General features: G+C 36.3%; 1 protein-coding gene across 2 annotated transcripts in view; it reads right to left on the bottom strand.

Annotated features, from left to right (window-relative positions):
* The window catches only part of SYNE1 (spectrin repeat containing nuclear envelope protein 1), a 282,683-nt gene that overhangs the window by 16,465 nt on the left and 247,781 nt on the right, over positions 1–18,437 (bottom strand). Inside the window, exons 1-10 of one of the 2 annotated variants that reach the window (XM_052694484.1) lie at positions 17,653–17,830; positions 15,425–15,430; positions 14,423–14,585; positions 10,454–10,641; positions 7,718–7,868; positions 5,105–5,287; positions 4,515–4,652; positions 3,581–3,772; positions 2,390–2,723; positions 1,492–1,560 (exon numbers count right to left, since the gene is read on the bottom strand). In XM_052694484.1, the coding sequence (XP_052550444.1) occupies positions 1,492–1,560; positions 2,390–2,723; positions 3,581–3,772; positions 4,515–4,652; positions 5,105–5,287; positions 7,718–7,868; positions 10,454–10,641; positions 14,423–14,585; positions 15,425–15,430; positions 17,653–17,759 (1,531 nt within the window). In that variant the 5' untranslated portion in view covers positions 17,760–17,830. Of the gene's footprint in view, positions 1–1,491; positions 1,561–2,389; positions 2,724–3,580; positions 3,773–4,514; positions 4,653–5,104; positions 5,288–7,717; positions 7,869–10,453; positions 10,642–14,422; positions 14,586–15,424; positions 15,431–17,652; positions 17,831–18,437 lie in introns of those variants that run through there. The other variant, XM_052694476.1, reaches the window with a different exon arrangement.

Below are 18,437 nucleotides of genomic sequence, written 5' to 3'. Positions count from 1 at the left end.
TATTCACAGAAAACTGAGCCTATAAGATAGTTAAACCTCTTATTCATACAAAACATCACTTGGCTAAATGTAACACATGCTCCAAAAGTAATGCCTCCCATTTTATTACATTGGCCCATGACATCAGCGGCAAATGTTGGTGGTATGGCAGTAGAGGATGAACCCTCATGACAATATTCTGGTTTATTTTGTCACCATGTGACAGACAGCAGCAGAAGGGCAGGCTGTCAAACGGTGTCTGACATGGAAGTATGGATGAAGCAAAGGGGTGTCATTGAGTCCCTCCATGTAGAAAAAAAATGCACCCAAAGTCATTCATCAGCACTTGCTGAGTATTGTTGGAGAACAAACATTGGATGTGAGCACAGTGAGGTTGTGGGTGGTGCCCTCCACCAGAGATGACAGTGATGTGAAAGACAAACCATGTTTTGGATGGCCAAACAGAGCTTTCACACCATGAAATGAAGAGCATCTTAATAAGCTCGTCCACGTGAATTGGGTAGAGGTGGTGATTATACTGAAAAGTAGTTTTTTGTAGCTGAAAATTTATTCTATCAAATAGTGTCCTGTGCTCGTGCTCTTTGTATCAGTTGCAGTTTCTAAGGAAATATACAGAAGACATTACTTTTGGAGCAACCTATATAGATAGAATGAACTGCTGAATATTATTCTTCCCCACATTAGTTTCAAAATTTTCACAGGTCATAAACTAAACACATTTTTGTATCTATACTGTTAATCAATAACAGTATTATTTCACTATCTGGGGAAAAAAATTTAAACACAGTGAACCTGAGGTCTGTAGCAAAGACAGTGAGATTTAAAAATGTTTGACATTCCAAATTTGCAGTATGTGGAATCATAAAAGAAAGTGTTTGTAAATGCATCTAATCTGTGTGAGAGTCACCAAGTGAAATAGTAGGTTTAATCTTGTGCAAAAAATGCCAATCAAAATAAAATCTGTCTTCCAATATGAAAGACTATGATAAAGACAGTGGAGGACAGTACATCACCTCACCATTGTAATCACTAGCCTAAAACTTTATACATAAGTAGTAATTCAAACAGTGGTTGTATATAAAAAAGTAAAAATGGGAAAAACTAAACAATTAGGTTTCATTTCATAACTTCATATTTTTTTTTCTTCTTTAAACTTTGGAGATATCACTCTTCTCTCAGAGACATAAAGTACTGACTTCCGTTGAAAGTCTTCAGAGAATAAATACCAACATGGGTAAATTACTGAGCTGCTTTATCTTGTTAGCCAGCATGAAAGGGCAAATAGTTTACATATCATTGTTTTGTCCATGCACCCAATAATACCTTTAATCACAGCAGTAAAGCAGGATAGTTCTACATTAAAATGCCAGTGCTTCCACGTAAGAAATATTTATGTTGCCAGTTGTGAAAAGTATAAAAGATGCAATAAGAAGAGAGAGAGTGCACTGTAGTATTTGCACCTGGCTCTGCTTAGTGTTTTTTGATGCCTACCAGAAATATTTTTGAGTGCGTTTTCTGTAAGTGTTACATAGGCCTCAAGAGTTTCAGGGATCTCTACATCTGAAAAAATAAAAGCACAGTCTAAATTGACAGCTCAGTAATGGCCATATCCTCATAGCAGGCGTCTTTTTCATGAAATGAAGTATATAAATTCCGATAGCACACATCCTTTCTGGAGAAGGAAAAACGATGAAGACAAATGCACGGAGCCTGCTAGAGTCTCAATATCCTGGGAAACCTAACCCTTTTTCAGAGCAATGACCTGGAAAGCAAAAGAGCCACAAGATCAGAGTGCAATATAACATTAAGTTTTCCCTCACAACTGGCTGCATTTGCTAACTTTCATTCATTTATATTTATTATACAAACTATACACACATAGAAGGGATTTCCAGCTTTGCGGGAGAGCAAGAACTGAGATTTCACCTCACCTCACAACCCATTTGTTGGAGTCTTGCCTGGATATGGACCAAGTTAAGATTTACTTAAGAATCTCACAGTTTAAGTTGTGGACCTCTTCCTCAGCATTTCTTCATCAGTTATTTCTGCACCTCTTGCCATATTCAATATAGCTTCTTCTAGTCAGAATAAGTTATGATGCATTGCTGTTACAGATGACATATCTCATCTGGCAGGCTTCAGGCACAGAGACAGAGCCAATTCTCTGTCATCTCACATAAACCTTTGCAATTTTCCAAGGCTGTAGTCATTCAGGAATTCCCAGCACTGTGTCTAAGGCCAGAAGGCCACTGGGATTACTTAGCGAAAGCTATTTAAGATTTTCAGGGGCAATTTAAAATACTTTTCTATGAGCATGTTGGCCAAGCAGTGACACAAAGTAATATCCTCTCCTTTTTACTGAGAGGGGACACATAATTTGCCACCATACCTGCTATACTAGTTGCTCCTCTCAGATAGAAATCCTTCTCTTGTTCTCCATCTTCCTCCTCAGAGTGCAGTGCCCGTGAAACAGCTGTCTCCAGGTCTCTGCTTAGGTCATAATCATGATCCCACTCCAGAGGGATAGAGTCCACACTTGCAGGGGTATCCCGCCCTGATCGCTCACTTCTCACTGGCTGTGCAAGAGGCAGTGAGATGTTGGAAGAGGGATGTGGGGAGAGAACACTGTCTGCAGATTTGTCATGCCAGTGTATATCAGAGAGATCTGCTGATTCATCCAGATCCACCTCTCTGTCAGACAGGTCATGTTCATCATCTGTCAGCTAGAAGAACAGTGCAAACAGAAACAATCAATGCAACACACAGAAACACTCACTGCGTAATCAGCCTGGGTAATGTAAATATAAAGCATAAATATAAAGTAGTATTAGGTAATGGTCAAATGATGGTGTTTCCATTTGCATCCTTTTTCACTCCTCCCACATTATTTTTAGGGACATGAAAAAATAGAACAAGGAAATTCAGCATGCCTGCTCATTTTAATTACGTGTGGCACCACATAGTCTCACATCAGAAAATGTCTCCAGACGTTTTACTGATGCCTCTGTAGTGCAGACATCAAGTTAAAGAAAACTTTGGAATCAAATCAAATAGGAAGTGTAGGTGACCTTTGACATGACTGGTGTTCTCATTATGTTCTTTCATATGTGGGGAAACCCAGGTTTTGTTCTTTTTCTTCAGTTGGATTAGAGTTATCAAAGGGAATTTTGCTCTCACTTTTTCAGCTGTTTATTCAGTTCTGGAGACAAATTTCTGTCCATACTGCATGGAGAAAATCTCTTTATCTTTTTTTTTTTTTTTTTTTTTTTAATAAAAGTGAACTTAATGAGCTACCAATGAAATTATATATTAGTATTATATATTAGTAAAGCTTTATAAATTTCCAATTTGCACAAATTTTCTCAATGATTTTCAAAAAATCCAGACCTATTAACTTTGCTTTCTAAACAGGACAAAAATAGCATCCAATGAAGAGAGGCAGTTGGTTAGAATTGTAACAAGATTAAAACCACAGGATTTTGGGGAAATTTCAATGTTAGTTTGCTTCAACATGTTTCTCTCTTCTTGTTCTCACATTTCAGAATGGCAGTAAAGCAAATACATATGTAAGTATACACACAGGAAGATGGATCAGTTTCTTGTGATAGCGTTCCACACGTCCAAAGACCTCTTGACAGTAACGACGTAACTCATCTAGTTCTTCTTCAATGACAGCTGCATCCATCGGTTCACTTTTCTCAATGAGTTGCTCACCCTGAACAATTATCTGGTGAATTTTGTTGTTGTTCAGTGAAATTTCCTGTTGGAAAGCCTTTATAAAAGAAAAATCCATACTTTATCAATGAAATCTACATTAAGACAACCTGAACTATCATGGATGCAAGTCTTAGAAGGTTTTTGTTTGTTTGTTTGTTCGTTTGTTTGTTTTGTTTTTTCTCCAGTGAGAACGGTGTGGGTAAAAAACAGAAATGATTCTAAATATTCTGGCATGAGAAATTAAACTTAGCATTCCACAGTCTTTCTTGTCAAAAACAGTGATGCTTCATGGTTTACCATCTCATTTCTCTCTTGTTGTGTTTGGACAGAAAGCTCTTCTCTAAACAAGTCATGCCTGTGACCAAATGTCTAAAATGGACACAGTTTCTAAAGCTATCATAATGGAATTTTGGATAACATAGTATGAGCCCTGCTTTTTTTTTTTTTTTTTTTTTTTTCATCAAATAACGCATGTTTTTTGATGCAGAAATGGTTGAAAAATGTAGTAATTATTAAGTGTCAGCAATAGTGGAGACCTGCCATTATTTTTATTGACAATTAGAGAACTATCACCCTTGTTTTTCTGATAATTTTTCACTGCTGAAAGATCTTTTACTCTGGCAGAAAAGTCTGCATTGAAACCTGACATAAACCAAAACTTATGAAGTCAACCTGTAAGAATCAAGCTATATTACACTGTTCTTTGGCATAGTGTTTATTAATAATTTTTTTTCCTCTATGAATATTTATATTCATTTTCTCTTCCCTCCTCCTCTTTCCATTCCATTATTCTTTACCTTAAGTTGCTTTATCTTTGCTTGGACATCACACTCTGAGAAATGCTCTATGTTGGTCAGCTGCAAGTCCATCTCTGTTAGCCATACCAGGATGCTATCACGTGCTGTCTCAAACTCCTCACGTTGGCCAATAAAATGCTGAGAATGGGGAGTGGGAAATGGAGTGGTGTGAAATGACTAAAAGGACCCCAAAAAACAGCAATAAGCTGTTTAACAACAAATAATAACAGCAACAAAAAACAACAATAGTAGTTCTCCAGAGAAACAATTTTCATGCCCTTCAAACTTAAACCAAAATCCATACACCTTTTTCCTACACGATTTCTAGGGTTTGCACTTCAGTAATACCACCTTCATCTGCAATTAGCAGATATATGAAAGTTAAATACTAAGAAGGAGGTGGTAGTCAAGGGCATCAAGCATATGCCTATAGACTACAGTTCTCTTTGAAGTAATCAAAGAACAAGTTCCCTTCTTCTTCCAAAGGTAGAAACCCCCTCAAAAACTCTGCAAATGCATTAATCCGGAAGCTTCTAGAGCACCATTGATTCATACAGACCGTAGTGAAAGCTTAAAAACAGAAAAAATACTTTTAGCCTTCGCAGGATGGAGGTAACTCGCTTTTGTAAATTGTCCCATCTCTGGTTCCCCTCATGGACCATCTGCTTGAGGCTGCAGTCGGAATCAGTGCGGTTCTCTCGGGCCAGTCGGCGATACTGTTTGTTAATCAGTTCCAGCTGAGTCAGACTTTCGTGCACCTGTCTCTGGAAGGCCTAAAGAAGAATGCATAAGACACCATCAGCTTCATGTTTTGAATAGCTACCACAAAGTGTGTTAGAGAAAACACCACGTAATGAGTTGATTGAATTAATCTCTTCAAAAATTCTTAATGATGTTTCAAAAAAATGTCCTCTACCATTGTCACAAAGAGAAAATCAAGCAAAGGAAAACTTATAAACTACTTCACCATATTTCTCTTGAACACAAGTGAACAATTTTTTGCTTCCATTGTTGTATCACAAACTTGCTCTCCAATATTGTTTAAAACGCAAAAAACAGTCTTTCCTAACACTGGACACTACCCTTACTAAGGACTACAGAAGTGTGATGGATAACATACTTCTGTAGAGAAAATTTCATTAAAAACAGCTAACACAGGATTTCATCCTCAATGATATATACTCTCCATACTGTACTAAAGCTTATAAGAAGTAAGCACATTTTTACGATAAGACAAGAGACAGAGATTAAGAAGTAGGTTTGAAAAAAGAAAAAAATATCAAATCCCATACCATCTTCTCAGTGTAACTATTCCCTTTGTTTAAGTCACTATTAAATTGAGTAGAGGACAACCAACAAGCATCAAATGGGTTTTTAAATTGAGTAGGGGACAACCAACAAGCATCAAATGGGTTTATAAATGGAATGATGTGCTTAGCAAAACTTAAAATTCACTTAAAATTGTACAAGGAGAACAAGGGAGATCATTTTCATAGCAGAGGCATAAATATGACTGTATTTACTAGGATCATGAAATCCACAAGCATGCAGTTGTTGCTTCACCTGTTACTAAGACATGTCCAGCAAAAAGAACAACGGTGCATTTGTTTGCTGTGCTTACACAGTTCAGATACACAGAATTCATCTGTTGCCTTCTACCCTATAACCTCCTTTCATTTCTCAGGAAACAATGGCGGAGGAACCAGTTTGACTTTGTATTGTGAATGAAGTGACAGTCAGCTCTGATCTCTGCATAGGAATTGAAAGGTTCTTACACGGTTCACTGTTTTTTTTTGTTTGTTTGTTTTTAACTCAACTGATTCAACTGAGGATACAGTGGTGAAAATAAAATTAGGAAAACGTTGTCAGCTAAAGCAGAAAATTGCTTCAGTTATTATTTATCAGTTGCTGAGTTTACAGTAAATTTGCTGAATTCCACTAAATTTTGAACACTGCAGCTGTTGCCTGTTCCATTCTTCCATTTTGGTAGCGTAAGAAAACAAATAATGAAGAAGAGGAGGAAAAAGAAAAAGAAAGAACCCAAATGTAGTGAAAATAGGTTTCTAGAAACTTCTAGAAAGGCAGCTAAACTTCAGTTTGCAGCTAGTTCCCACTGACACTTTGTAGACAGTAAAAATTCCACAAGTCTGCAGGAGACAGAAGGTCACCATAAAAACTGAGTCAGTGAAACTGACGTTGGATAATATCAGCTCAACTGTTAAAATCAAAGACAGCCAAGATATTTTTGATACTGTTTCTCATATGATGGCTTGGTAAACAGGACACTTAAATCCTGATCATTAAGTAAAATGACAATGGGAAGAAAGTCTGAAACAGAGTACTCATGTCCAGACCTCACCTTAATCAAGAAGGCTGTTTAACAACTGAACCTGGCATTTGGAAATGCAAATGTCAAAAATAAAATCTGAATCAGTGCTTCACAACTTGTTTCTGAATTAAATGTTAAACTAAATAGAATTAACTGGTGTTAGACATCATTTAAAATCTGCATTTCTTTCTCAGAGGAGATACTTTATAGCACCTGGCTTTTTACAGTATTGCCTAAACAATTTGTTTTCTTTCTTCAAAAACAATTTTCTCTCCCGTTTTGATATTCTTGAAATTCTAAAACTGAGCAGAAGATCATCTGGCTGGATCACCTCCAGAAAATCTGTGAGAGCTGGGGTTGTTCAGCCTAGAGAAGAGAAAGCTGCAGACAGACTTATAGCAGCCTTCCAGTATCTAAAAGGAGAGCCTACAGAAAAGCTGAAAATGAATTCCTTATCAGGGACATCTTACTCTGTATCAAACAAGGAAAGATGTCAGAGGGCTGAAGTCAGTGTTACTGAAAGAAGTAAAGGGATAAAAATCAAAGCAAAGGCTAGGAAGATGTACTTACTGAAGGGAGATTAGTGAATGCTATGGAGTACCTACTGACCAAGTGTATCAAAGAACTACAGAAGAAAAAAAATGCCAAGAAATCTAACTGTGGTGAAAAAACAGCAAGCAAGGCTGGATTGACTTATTAACATTTTCTGTTTCCACCTTCAACTAGAAACCTGCCAGTGAAGGCAGTTGCAAAACCATAAACTCCATTACATTAATACAGTGTCTGCAGAGTGATTTGTGTATGAGAAGGAAGAGCACCAGCTGGCTGCTGTAATGTGATCAGTAGATATTGAATTTCAAGTATTAAAAATCACCTCAAATTTCTTCAGTTCTTCCTTAGCAACTGTGTAAAGCACACCGGAGGAGCTTGGGAAAGCAGCTGTTCTCTCGGAGTTTTTTAGCCAGTCTTCAAATCTAGAGTAGTCATCCAAAAACTTTTGCCATAACCGCCACGTCTCTTCAATTCTGCAATAGATAATGGAAACTAAGCGAATGCTCAGACTGAAGGCCAGATGACCTACAGCACTTTAAATAATCATCAACAACAGCAAATGATTACTGCATCAGACAATAATTGGCTCCTAATCTAACTAAGACAGCAGGGTTGATAAACAGGCAACAGGGAAGATCAACCCATTCCAGACGGAGCTGGAATAAGACGATGGCAGTTTTTTTTTTTAAATGCATCTAATTTTGGTAACAGTATAAAAAAGAAGATTATAAACATGCAATAGGAGTTGGAAAAACAATAGCACATACTAAATAACTTCAGAAATAAAGACTAGCATAGGTACCTAAGCCAATCTTGCCAATCTTTTAGAGATTAGAAATTCTACACTACTTCCAAATGCAGATTTTTTTTTTTTTTTTAATGGAATAATGGAGATGTTGCAGCACACATTTTAAATTTCTTGGTCATTATTCCTCATTGCAAACGGATGTGAACTTGCTTGGCTTTTTTGGCATTCACCAACAAGAGGTAAAATATTATCTCTCAATTTATATTGTAACTGTGTTGTTTTTTTTAATCAAAAAAAAAGTAAAATTTATACAAACTTTCCAAATAAACTACATAGGCTGTTTTCAAAGTAATGCCTTCTATTCATTTCCATGTAAACTATAACAGATACAAAGAGCACCATAACACTATTTGGTAGAGCAAATTCTCAGCTACAAAACACTACTTTTCAACACAGTCACCACCATTAGCTATGCATTTTTGCCAGTGATGAACAAGAGCCTGCATGCCATGCTTTTGAAAAGCTGCTTGGCTGTCCAGAACATAGCTTGTCTTTCACGTCACAGTTGCCACTGCTGAAACACAGTGTTCACCACATCACTGTGGTCATATGCACTGGTCTCCATAAAATCTTCAGCAAGTGTTGATGAATGTCAATGGATGCAATTTCTTTGCATGAAGGAATTCAATTCTACACCATGGCTTTATACACACTTCCATGTCAGATGTTGCTTTGTCTGACTGCCCCTCTGCTGCCATATGTTGTACAGCAACAAAATGCAATGGAATATTACTGGGAAGGCTCCATCTCTACTGCCACACCACCAAGATCAGCCTCTGACATTGTGGGCCAATATGATAAAAATAGGAGGCATTACTTTTGGAGCAGCCCTCATATTTGACTTCAGTTGAATATGTCAAATAGAGGCTGGCTCTTTACTCTGTTTCCAAATTTGCTTAATGACTGCAAAATCCCAAGAACTTCAAAATGAGATTTATTTTTTTTTTTTGAGTACAGGTTCTATTACAGCAGAACTTTGCTCTTGCATATAGATGGTTTTCTCATATCTTACTCATGTAAAAGAGAGAGAAACCTGATCCATGGCAAAATTGACTCCAAGACAAAATTAAAACTTTACTGATGATATGTTGTTGAACTTGAATTTTGACATTGGGGTTTTTTCTCTTTCAAATGAAAAACTGTTTCTATACAAAGTAAAATTCTAAATAATTATAGCTCGGTCAATTTACTGTTACAAATCTATTAACAGCACAAATTAAAATGGAAAAAAATATAAAATTACTTAAAGATAGCAATCTCTGGATGTGAAGCAGGACAGCAAAAGCAACAAACTCTTTGCTTAAAATAAATCAATAAATTAGAAGTCCCTAAGTACATTAAGAGCACCCCACAATAGAAAGTTCAATTCAGCATTTTGAAAATCCATAAAATTTACCTAGATTAATAACTTAAAAACATACAGAAAATATCATCATAAATATAGTTCAAATAGCTACATGAACATGCATTATTAATGATCAGCTCAGAGCCCCATAGGCTCAAAGTAGTCCACATATTTCTGGCTATCAAATACATCCATGCTATCCTAGATGGGAATAAAAACTATTGACCTCTGTTTTTCCACTGTGTTGTCATATTTCCATCCAGCATTTCCATACAAATGTCTGGAATCCATTGGCATGCAGTGCACAGATGGTCTAAGCATGAGAGTCATGAATGTAAATAAGACCAAATCCAAGGTACACAGATATTACTGGCCCTGTTTGCTTATCTAAGGTAATCAGATTAAAAAATTTCAGATGAGTGTTCATTCCTAAAATTCTTCCAAACCAAAACTTTCTTATTTAAGGAACTGCTGAGAAACATTAAGTGTAAGAAAACCCTAATTAGATAATTAGTTTCATCATCAGTCTAAGAAGTTGTAGGATACATGTACGTATTACAGCTCTGCCTCTTTGCTCATGCCTTCTAAACTTTTTGAAATAATTGATACATCTAAATTTTCCCTAAGTTCTTTCTCATTACTACTGTGAAATAGGTGAAATCAGACAATATTCCATCAAAGGCCTCATGCGAGCAAAATTTGGTAACTGTACTGTGTATAATGATACAAAATAACGCAACTTTTTTTTTTTTTTTAAACCCCCACAGCATGATAATTATTTCTATTCAGTGTATGTTCTTTTTTTCTGATCTGTAGATTTTTTTTCAGTAATACAAACCTATCACCTACATCCCATCCTGTATTTGTGCATGTGGAAAGAAATACTGTCAGCATTACAGACTTACTTAAGTCGCCTTTCCATTGACATTGCACAAATGTTCCTCCACCTTCTGTCCAGATTGCGTGTAGCCTGCTGGATAGAGTCACACTCTGTTTCTGTGGCACAGGCATCACAGTCATGAAGAAGCACTTCACACAAATTGAGAACAGATGCCACTCCAGTGCTGTGTTTCTCTATGTCTCTCTGAAGTTCCTGTAGATGAAGAAATTAATTCTTAAGAGAAATCACAAATCATGTAAATATAGATGCGTTTCTGCTCTACTTTTTCAAAACGAACTTAATAGCAAACAAACAAAAAAGAAAAGCAACCAACAAATTGAAACAGATACTGTGCTTGTGACAGCACAAGTGATGATGCAATGTTGTCAATGAAGCTAAGAGAATCTAGCAGCATGAACAGCTCCCTCATAGCCAAGGAACATCAGACCATCATCTGGGACAAACTGCATGCTCAGCTGAACATCCTTCACATACATTTAATCAACATTACCAATAAATGGTGCAATTATTCCCAGCCCTTCACCGTTATCACAGAGAATGTAAAGCGGAAGTTAGTAAGAGAAGTGTGGCAAAAAAAAACCACAACCCTGTTCATATCTACTGCCAGGGTTTGATGGAGGTACCCTTTGTAAGCCTACTCACAAAGGTGAGCTAGCTCCACAGTGGCACATCTGACACGGTGACTAGCAATAGCACAGATCAAACAGTGCATACTTAGTAATAACATTTTTCTTCAACTTTCAAAATTCACAGCATTTTCAGTGACAGAATAAAAGAAGGTTTAGGACAGAAAGAAAATGCATTTTCATTGTCTCAGCACAAATTAAACATGATTTGTATTATTTCTTATGCTGTTTCCTTGATTGTGACTGCGGTACACTAGTGATAATGCTTCTTCCTGAAGGATCTTTTTCAACTACTGTCTTGAGCTACTGGTTCAAGTTGAGACAAGCTATGAAAGTAATTGACTATTTCTGTCAGATAAGCACAAGGAAGAGAAACCCTCCTTATCAGGAGGGCTTATTACTTTCCATATCAGATGGAAAAATTAGGACCAAGGTCAAGGTAACATAACCCAAATAGTAACCAAGAAGTTACATCTACTTTTGGTTCAGGTGAAGAAAATTACCTTAGCTAGGGTAATTAAAGATGGGAAATTTTCTTTAGGAGAACAAGAACTTGGTAGTCTGAGGCTAAGTACAGGTAAAGTACTCTTTATAATTTTACTAATAAAGAAAAGCAGAAACACAAAAATTAATTTAGCATCAACATATTGTGCCTACATAACTCAAGCCCTAACTAGACAAATGTTGCTAACAGCAAGAAATATGAAGTTCTGAAATAGTCTCTTCCAGCAGGAAACGAGGTCTAAATGTGGTATATAAAATTCCACCAAATTTTAAATGGAGCAATTTTATCTTATATCAGTCATCTAATTTGGTTGTGATGATGAATAACTTACTGTAACTTAAATTAATAACTTAATTCCCTCTTCTCATCTGTGAAACAAAAGGATGTTTTATGAGCATTGACACAAGACCATAAAATGGAAAATCATAATATTTTCTCTTTCAGTTGTGGTCCACTCATATGCCCAAAAAATGGTCTTCCATCACATTGCACTTATTCTTTTTCTCCCTATCCTGCAAAGTTATATAAGGGTGGATGCTATAAGTACCTTCGATACACTGCAAAACACATAATTTCAGAAGCTATAAAATTTGAGGTTAAGCAAGTTCAGGTAATACAATCTCCTCTTCACCGTTTTGGAGTGGAGCAGTAGATAGAATTGCCACATTGGTGGTCCTGAGGATTCCTATGAATTAAATTTTTATTCACATTCAGAACTTTTTTTTTTTTTTTTTTTAACAAGTGATAGCTATTTTTTTCTTCACAGATTCAGCTTCTTTCTTGGCTTTTAAAATTTTCTGTGCTTATTAGAAAACAATTAGCCTTTTGGTTAGTTTACAGAAGGAGCATTACTTCTACACATCACTGTCACCCAAATACAGGTTGGGTTTTTTAATCATCACAAAAGCAAACACAATTTTTCAATTTCAAGTGGTAGCAGGCTGAGATAGTAAACAAGTAACTTTTGAAATACAGCTTTCAATCCTTGGAAAATGCTGCAGTGAGGTTACACTACCTTCCCCAGGATATCCAGTTTGAATTGCCTCTTAATTTCACTACAGAGACCAGCAACCTCCAAAGCTCATTCTTGGCTGAAGAAGATGCTGAGAAGTAGACAATGAAGTTACAGAGATGGAATTTGTCCCTTCTCTTTCACAGCATAATATTTTTAACGCAGTGTTGTACATGAGCAATTGGTAGCAGTATGAGCAGGAAAGATAATGGCCTCAGTGGAAGATTAAGCATGAAAAAGAACATTAACAGGGAAGAAAAAAGAGGGATAAAATATTTGAGATTGCCAACGTAATGGCTTCCTAAGATAAAATGAATAGAGATATAGCCTCCTAATAACAAAAATACTGTTTGCCATACTGTAATGTTTCTTTTGTTTGTTTGCTTTTGTTTTTCTTTTGTTTTTCAATGATGACCAGTCTGCAGCATTATCAAATCAAATAATCAAGATTCCAAATATGGTGTCTTCCCAGTATAAAATTAACCTCTATTTCTCCCCTTTACAGTTCCAGTGAAACCACTCAGACTTCCACAGAAAACTGCTGCATGCTGTCACTCCACAGGTACCATTTTAAGGAAACAGTAGAAAGCAGAGGTACACCAGTCACCATACCCAGAGTAAGTCTCATAAGGAGCAGGTATAACAAAACTGTGGAATGTTTGCACAGTGATGCTAGAAAAAAAATCTGAGCATCTAGTTAATTGACAGCAGTGTTTAACCCTGCCCAGCACTTTACCATCTCAGAAACACAATTCATTAGTGATACTTGCGTGTTATAAATTATTAACCCTGTGCAAATTGCATATAGAATATTAATAAGCAGTTCTCCACAGCCATGTAGCAAATCAGTTGGGGAGCCATAAAAAAATCTGAGAAGGTTCCTGGGCCTCAACCGTACACTCAGTTTTAAGGATCAAAATTCCACTTTATGTACTTCATAACTTAACTGTCTCCAAAGCATTCTGGCACTCCACTTCCCACACATTTCTTTCTTCTCTCATGACAGAACTCAGAAGAGCATATAACTCATCTTCAGTGAGGCACCAAAAAGGTATTTCTGCTAAATAAGTACCAACAGGAACACAATAGAAAAGTCTTTCCCAGTAAAGTGCTTCTAAATAAAACTACACTGGGCAGCCGAATATGAAGCACCCACATATTTTCTTCTACTGCACAGAGCCATAATCTGTGAAGCAGGCATATAAAGTAGCAGTGAATTTGAATCGTAAATAGAAATTATAGAAAACGCTCTTAGTAGTAACATCAATTGTAATGCCAAAAAACAAGTTGATGTATTTTTTTGGCCTGTTTTAATGTTGACTGTTTTGTTCCAGGACTGCATAAAGGCTTTATGTGCTGTAAAACAACTGATTTTAAATTCACTTGTATAGTTCATGCATCTTTGCGTGCAATGTGATTCTCAAAACAAACTGCAAAATAAAACCAAGTTAGAAAGGTTGCTGAAAGAGTCCTTTCCAAGCATGTGCAAAATTTGCAAGGTCTAATAGGTGTCAGTTTTACTTTTTGGAACAGACAATTCAAACAATCCAAAATGACAAAGGAAAAACAAATTGCAATAGCTTGTTCAAGATATATCTCTTGGCGCCTTACCTTTCTTGGGAATGTCAAACAGCTCCAGGAAGATTCGATGTCAAAGCCAGCAGAAGGCTCTATAAGTGACACAGTAAGCACCACTTGCCTTGATATTTGAACACTTTTTTTTTTTACCTCATGCCCTCTTGGCACTGATCTGGGTAAAAGCAGACCAGAGACACACTATTTTGATTCTCCCCTTACCACTGTTCACTTGATAAATGTTTTGCATTTTACCTGCTGTTCATTTAGCTTCCTTTGTATCTCCTCAGAGTCACAAGTTTCATAGACAATTGGTTTGGACAGCTCTGATTCAATGTGAGCAAGCCAAGATCTCAGGCTACTCATGTTCTTATCCAGCTGCTGCACTGCAACTAGTGTTTCTTTCAACTTCTTTACCCTGTAAAGAGAAAGAAATGGGAGCATGGGCACATTGAAGGTACAGCCTGAAGGAGAGTTCTAAACTGTGTGTTTCAGGAGGATTTCAAAGAAACAATTTAGATGGCAACTTCTGCTCTCAAGTTTTCCGTCATGTACCACAAACAATTTTGAGTAACATTCCCTTTTATGTTTATATAACTTCTTAAGTATTTCAATATCAGAATGCTTTAAGAGATTCTTTAGCTGGGAATAGATCAACGAAATTGGACTGAATCAGACTTCTGGATCCACCATACAAAGAAAATGCTTACTATCCATAAATCAGAGCAATTTACATTTTTTCTAAAACACTAATTTATCAGGTGTTTCCATATTTAATGCAGAAGGTGCAGTTGGTCCCTGAGAGACTACTATGGGTGTCCTTTTCCCACTGAAGAGAAATACTGAGATCTCGATATCGACTTTAAAAAGGACAAGACTGGTAAATATTTTTTTCTTTTCTTTTTAGATCTCTCTTACATACAGATAGTCAAATGTTTGGCTCTTTATGATATGCCTAAGAACAGTTCAAATGCACCTTCCATACTGAAGTCTCATTGGCAGGGTTGTGATCAGAAGAAAAAAGCTCTTGTGAATTTGAAAAAAACATTGGTAATCTAGAAATCTTGCTATGAAGAAACTGAAGACAACTCAGTCATGCTGGAAAACCACCCACTCCCTGTTGTCAGGGTATTTCAAAGCACAACTATGTCATTAGTCTTGGAGAGATACTAACAAAGCAGCCAATGTCTGGGCCACTTTTCCCTCTTTATGTGTGTGCTATATGTACAATGTTTTGTGGCTTTGGACCAATCAGACCTTGCTCTTAGAACAGGAAAGAAAGTTGGTTGTCACCCATCTGAACTTGCAGTTTTTCAGTCTAAACATAATAAAGTACAGCCCATTTTCTGCTTATACCTTCAAGGCTGTATGCATGAGTTCTATTGCATGAGTGCAGGACTGAGGAAGGGAACGAGTTGCATCATACATGTATACAAGAAAAACTACTCCAACATTTCCATATTCAAGCTGTGAAACAGATACATCCCACTTGCAGTGTTATAGAATTCTAACTTCTGTACTGGCTTTTATTTAAACAATGCCTGGCCACATTTGATTGGCTTTGCCAATCAGAAAATGCCCTCTTTGTTCCATTCAAACAGAATAGGACTACTTCTCTGTCAGACACAGAAAAAAAAAAAAAGGGGGAGGGAAAAAAATCAACAGCACCCCAATAGTGTTATTTTCAGTCATATGACCTCAAGAGACAAAAAGAAAATGAAATGACATATGAAATATATACTTCATGGTAAGGACAACTCCTTCCCTCACCTCACTACCTTTACTGTTCATAGTGTTCTTTATTTGTACAAAATCTAACACAACAGATTCCTTGCCCATGATACAAATAGAAGGAAATAGTGAGTGCTTCTTGGAACATGCTGAGCTTCCATTTTTTTTTTTTTTTTTAAACAGATCAGAACCCCACCTTTCTGTGTTAATGTCAAAGGGCCTGAGAGACTGAAAACAAAACTAAAATCTCTGCTTAGAGACAAAGGTTGAATTAGAAACCATCTAAGTATGTAGGATGCCTACTTAACTGTAATTTTTGACCTTTGAAGATTTCATTTACAAGATGATGTTTAAACAATTATTCAGATAATCATCTCATGCTTTGTTACAGCACTTATGCATGCTACTTCAAGAGATCTGAGATAACTTCCATTCTTGATAATGAAGACTTCACACTGAAAGCTAAGTGTTGGACACATGCCATTTTTGTTTTAAAACTTGTTTTAGATATCTATCTATATCATTATTGCTACATAATAAGACTCTCAGAAAGGAAAATACTGCAGAATTGAACTGTTAATTTCTATTGTCTAACAAGGAAAACTCATGTGAAAGTTTGAACTGGCTTATAATACTTACATTTCCATATATCTAAATGAAAATACCTCAGTTTCCCTAAGTAAGTAATTACATTAAAATGTCTATTTTCCATTAAAAATGAGAGAGAGAACAATTTGGAGCAGAAAGTAAGCCCAAAAGCCTCTAATTCAACTGGTCCTAAAACCAGGAAGCCTTAGAATCCACTTAAACCTCAACAGGAACAGCCTTGTAAACCTGTAACAATGCATCATATAGAACTCATAGCTACTGTATTAGTCATTCCTCAGACAACCGATTGCTGATATTAAACTTAAAAAACCCCACTAAGACCATGTTAGTTAAACATGTATAAAGCCAGTAGTTTCACACAAGTTTCACACAAGTGAAAAAACTCTTCTACTCCAGAGACAAGATATCAAGAAACACTGCTTTTCTATAAAACAGTAGGGATAAAAGTCACCATTAAAAGCAGTTTAAAAAAATCAGTTTAAAAATTATGTTTTTATGTTTTAAAAAGATGTAAAATCCAAAAGACAGCACAAATGTGTACCACAATACTAGTATTAACAATTATAATTGCTCTTCAGATCACAGTTTTCACTTTCAGAGAATAAATTTATAGAACTCTGAACAAACCCAGAAAAAAATTGTAGAAAAGACAAAGGGAAGAAGGCAAAGGAGGAGTTGAATCAAAAATCTAAGGAAATGTAGCTTGAATTCCAGTATTAAAAGCAGTTAAAGTGTTTTCATCCATATACAAAGACAGATCAAATTAAGTATGTAAAGTCTGAAATCCTGTATTGACAGCCTCTTCTCTGCCTTTTGCATGTATCCACAATGACACAGATAGTAAGAAAATACAGTTTGCCTCTGTTATATACACTCATTTAAAAACATCAGTAAAATCAGTCAAGTTTCTTTCAGGCAACAAAGAAATTATAGTGAGTTGTTAATAGCTGTAAGTCTGCATTAGTTATAAAATCCTAATCTGAGATCCAAAAGCACTAGCTGTAAAATAAGGTTGTTCTTACTGTTAACTTTTCAAATTGAGCAGAAAACAGCTGATTTCCACCTATCAACATTCCCGTTTTCTGGCAAACCAAGATTTCAGAAAGAACTGTATCAGTTAAAAGCAAACAAAAATAGCTGCCTGCCTTGTGATATCACAATTACAGTCTGGGAGATCTGAATCCACACTGCCGTCCTCCGCCATCCTCACAGCACGCAAATCCTCTGCCACCACCATGAAATTTTCCAGCATTAAAAAGAAGAGCTTCCACTTCAAAAGCTTGCAAACAGTGTGCTTTGTATGGGGGCAGGAAAAGAAACAAACTTCTCTTTGCTGCTGAGTACTGTACAGAAAATATTGCATGCCAAACAAATGTTAGCAGACGTTGCTTGATAACATGAGCCTGAATGGTGACAAGTGGTCATGTTTCTAAATAAAACCTGCATTCATCAACATGTGCCAGACTTGATCTCCAGGAATGTGGATCATGAGTGCAAGGGGAAGGGAGGGAAAAAATATACAACAAAGCCTTCCTTGCAAAGCCTGAACAGTACCAGCAAATACAGTACTTGTTGGCAGTTAACATCTCTAACACTTATCAAACAAATTCCACTTTAAGGGTGAATATTTTTAAAAAAATAGAAATATAAGTCTTTGGATAAAAAGACACAACTGCCTTTCTGTAGCTGTCTTTTCTTCAGTTAGCTCCTCATAGCAGAGAGATAAGAAGTGGGTAAGGGAACAGAACATGAGAAAGAAGGATTTTTACAAGGGAATGAAGTTCCATCATCAAGCATAAAATCAACAAGAAAAGATTCAGACCCATATTACCATACTGTAATTACCATACTGTACTAATAAAACACTAGGAAAAATGCTCCAAAGTATGACTGTGATTTTGAAGAAAAAAATGTGCATTTATTAACGCTG

This window comes from Tympanuchus pallidicinctus, unplaced genomic scaffold, assembly GCF_026119805.1.
Source record: "Tympanuchus pallidicinctus isolate F22 unplaced genomic scaffold, pur_lepc_1.0 scaffold1, whole genome shotgun sequence".
NCBI classification, from domain to species: Eukaryota; Metazoa; Chordata; class Aves; order Galliformes; family Phasianidae; genus Tympanuchus; species Tympanuchus pallidicinctus.
Note: the sequence above shows the minus strand (reverse complement) of the source record. Positions and strands in the feature narration are given on the sequence as shown.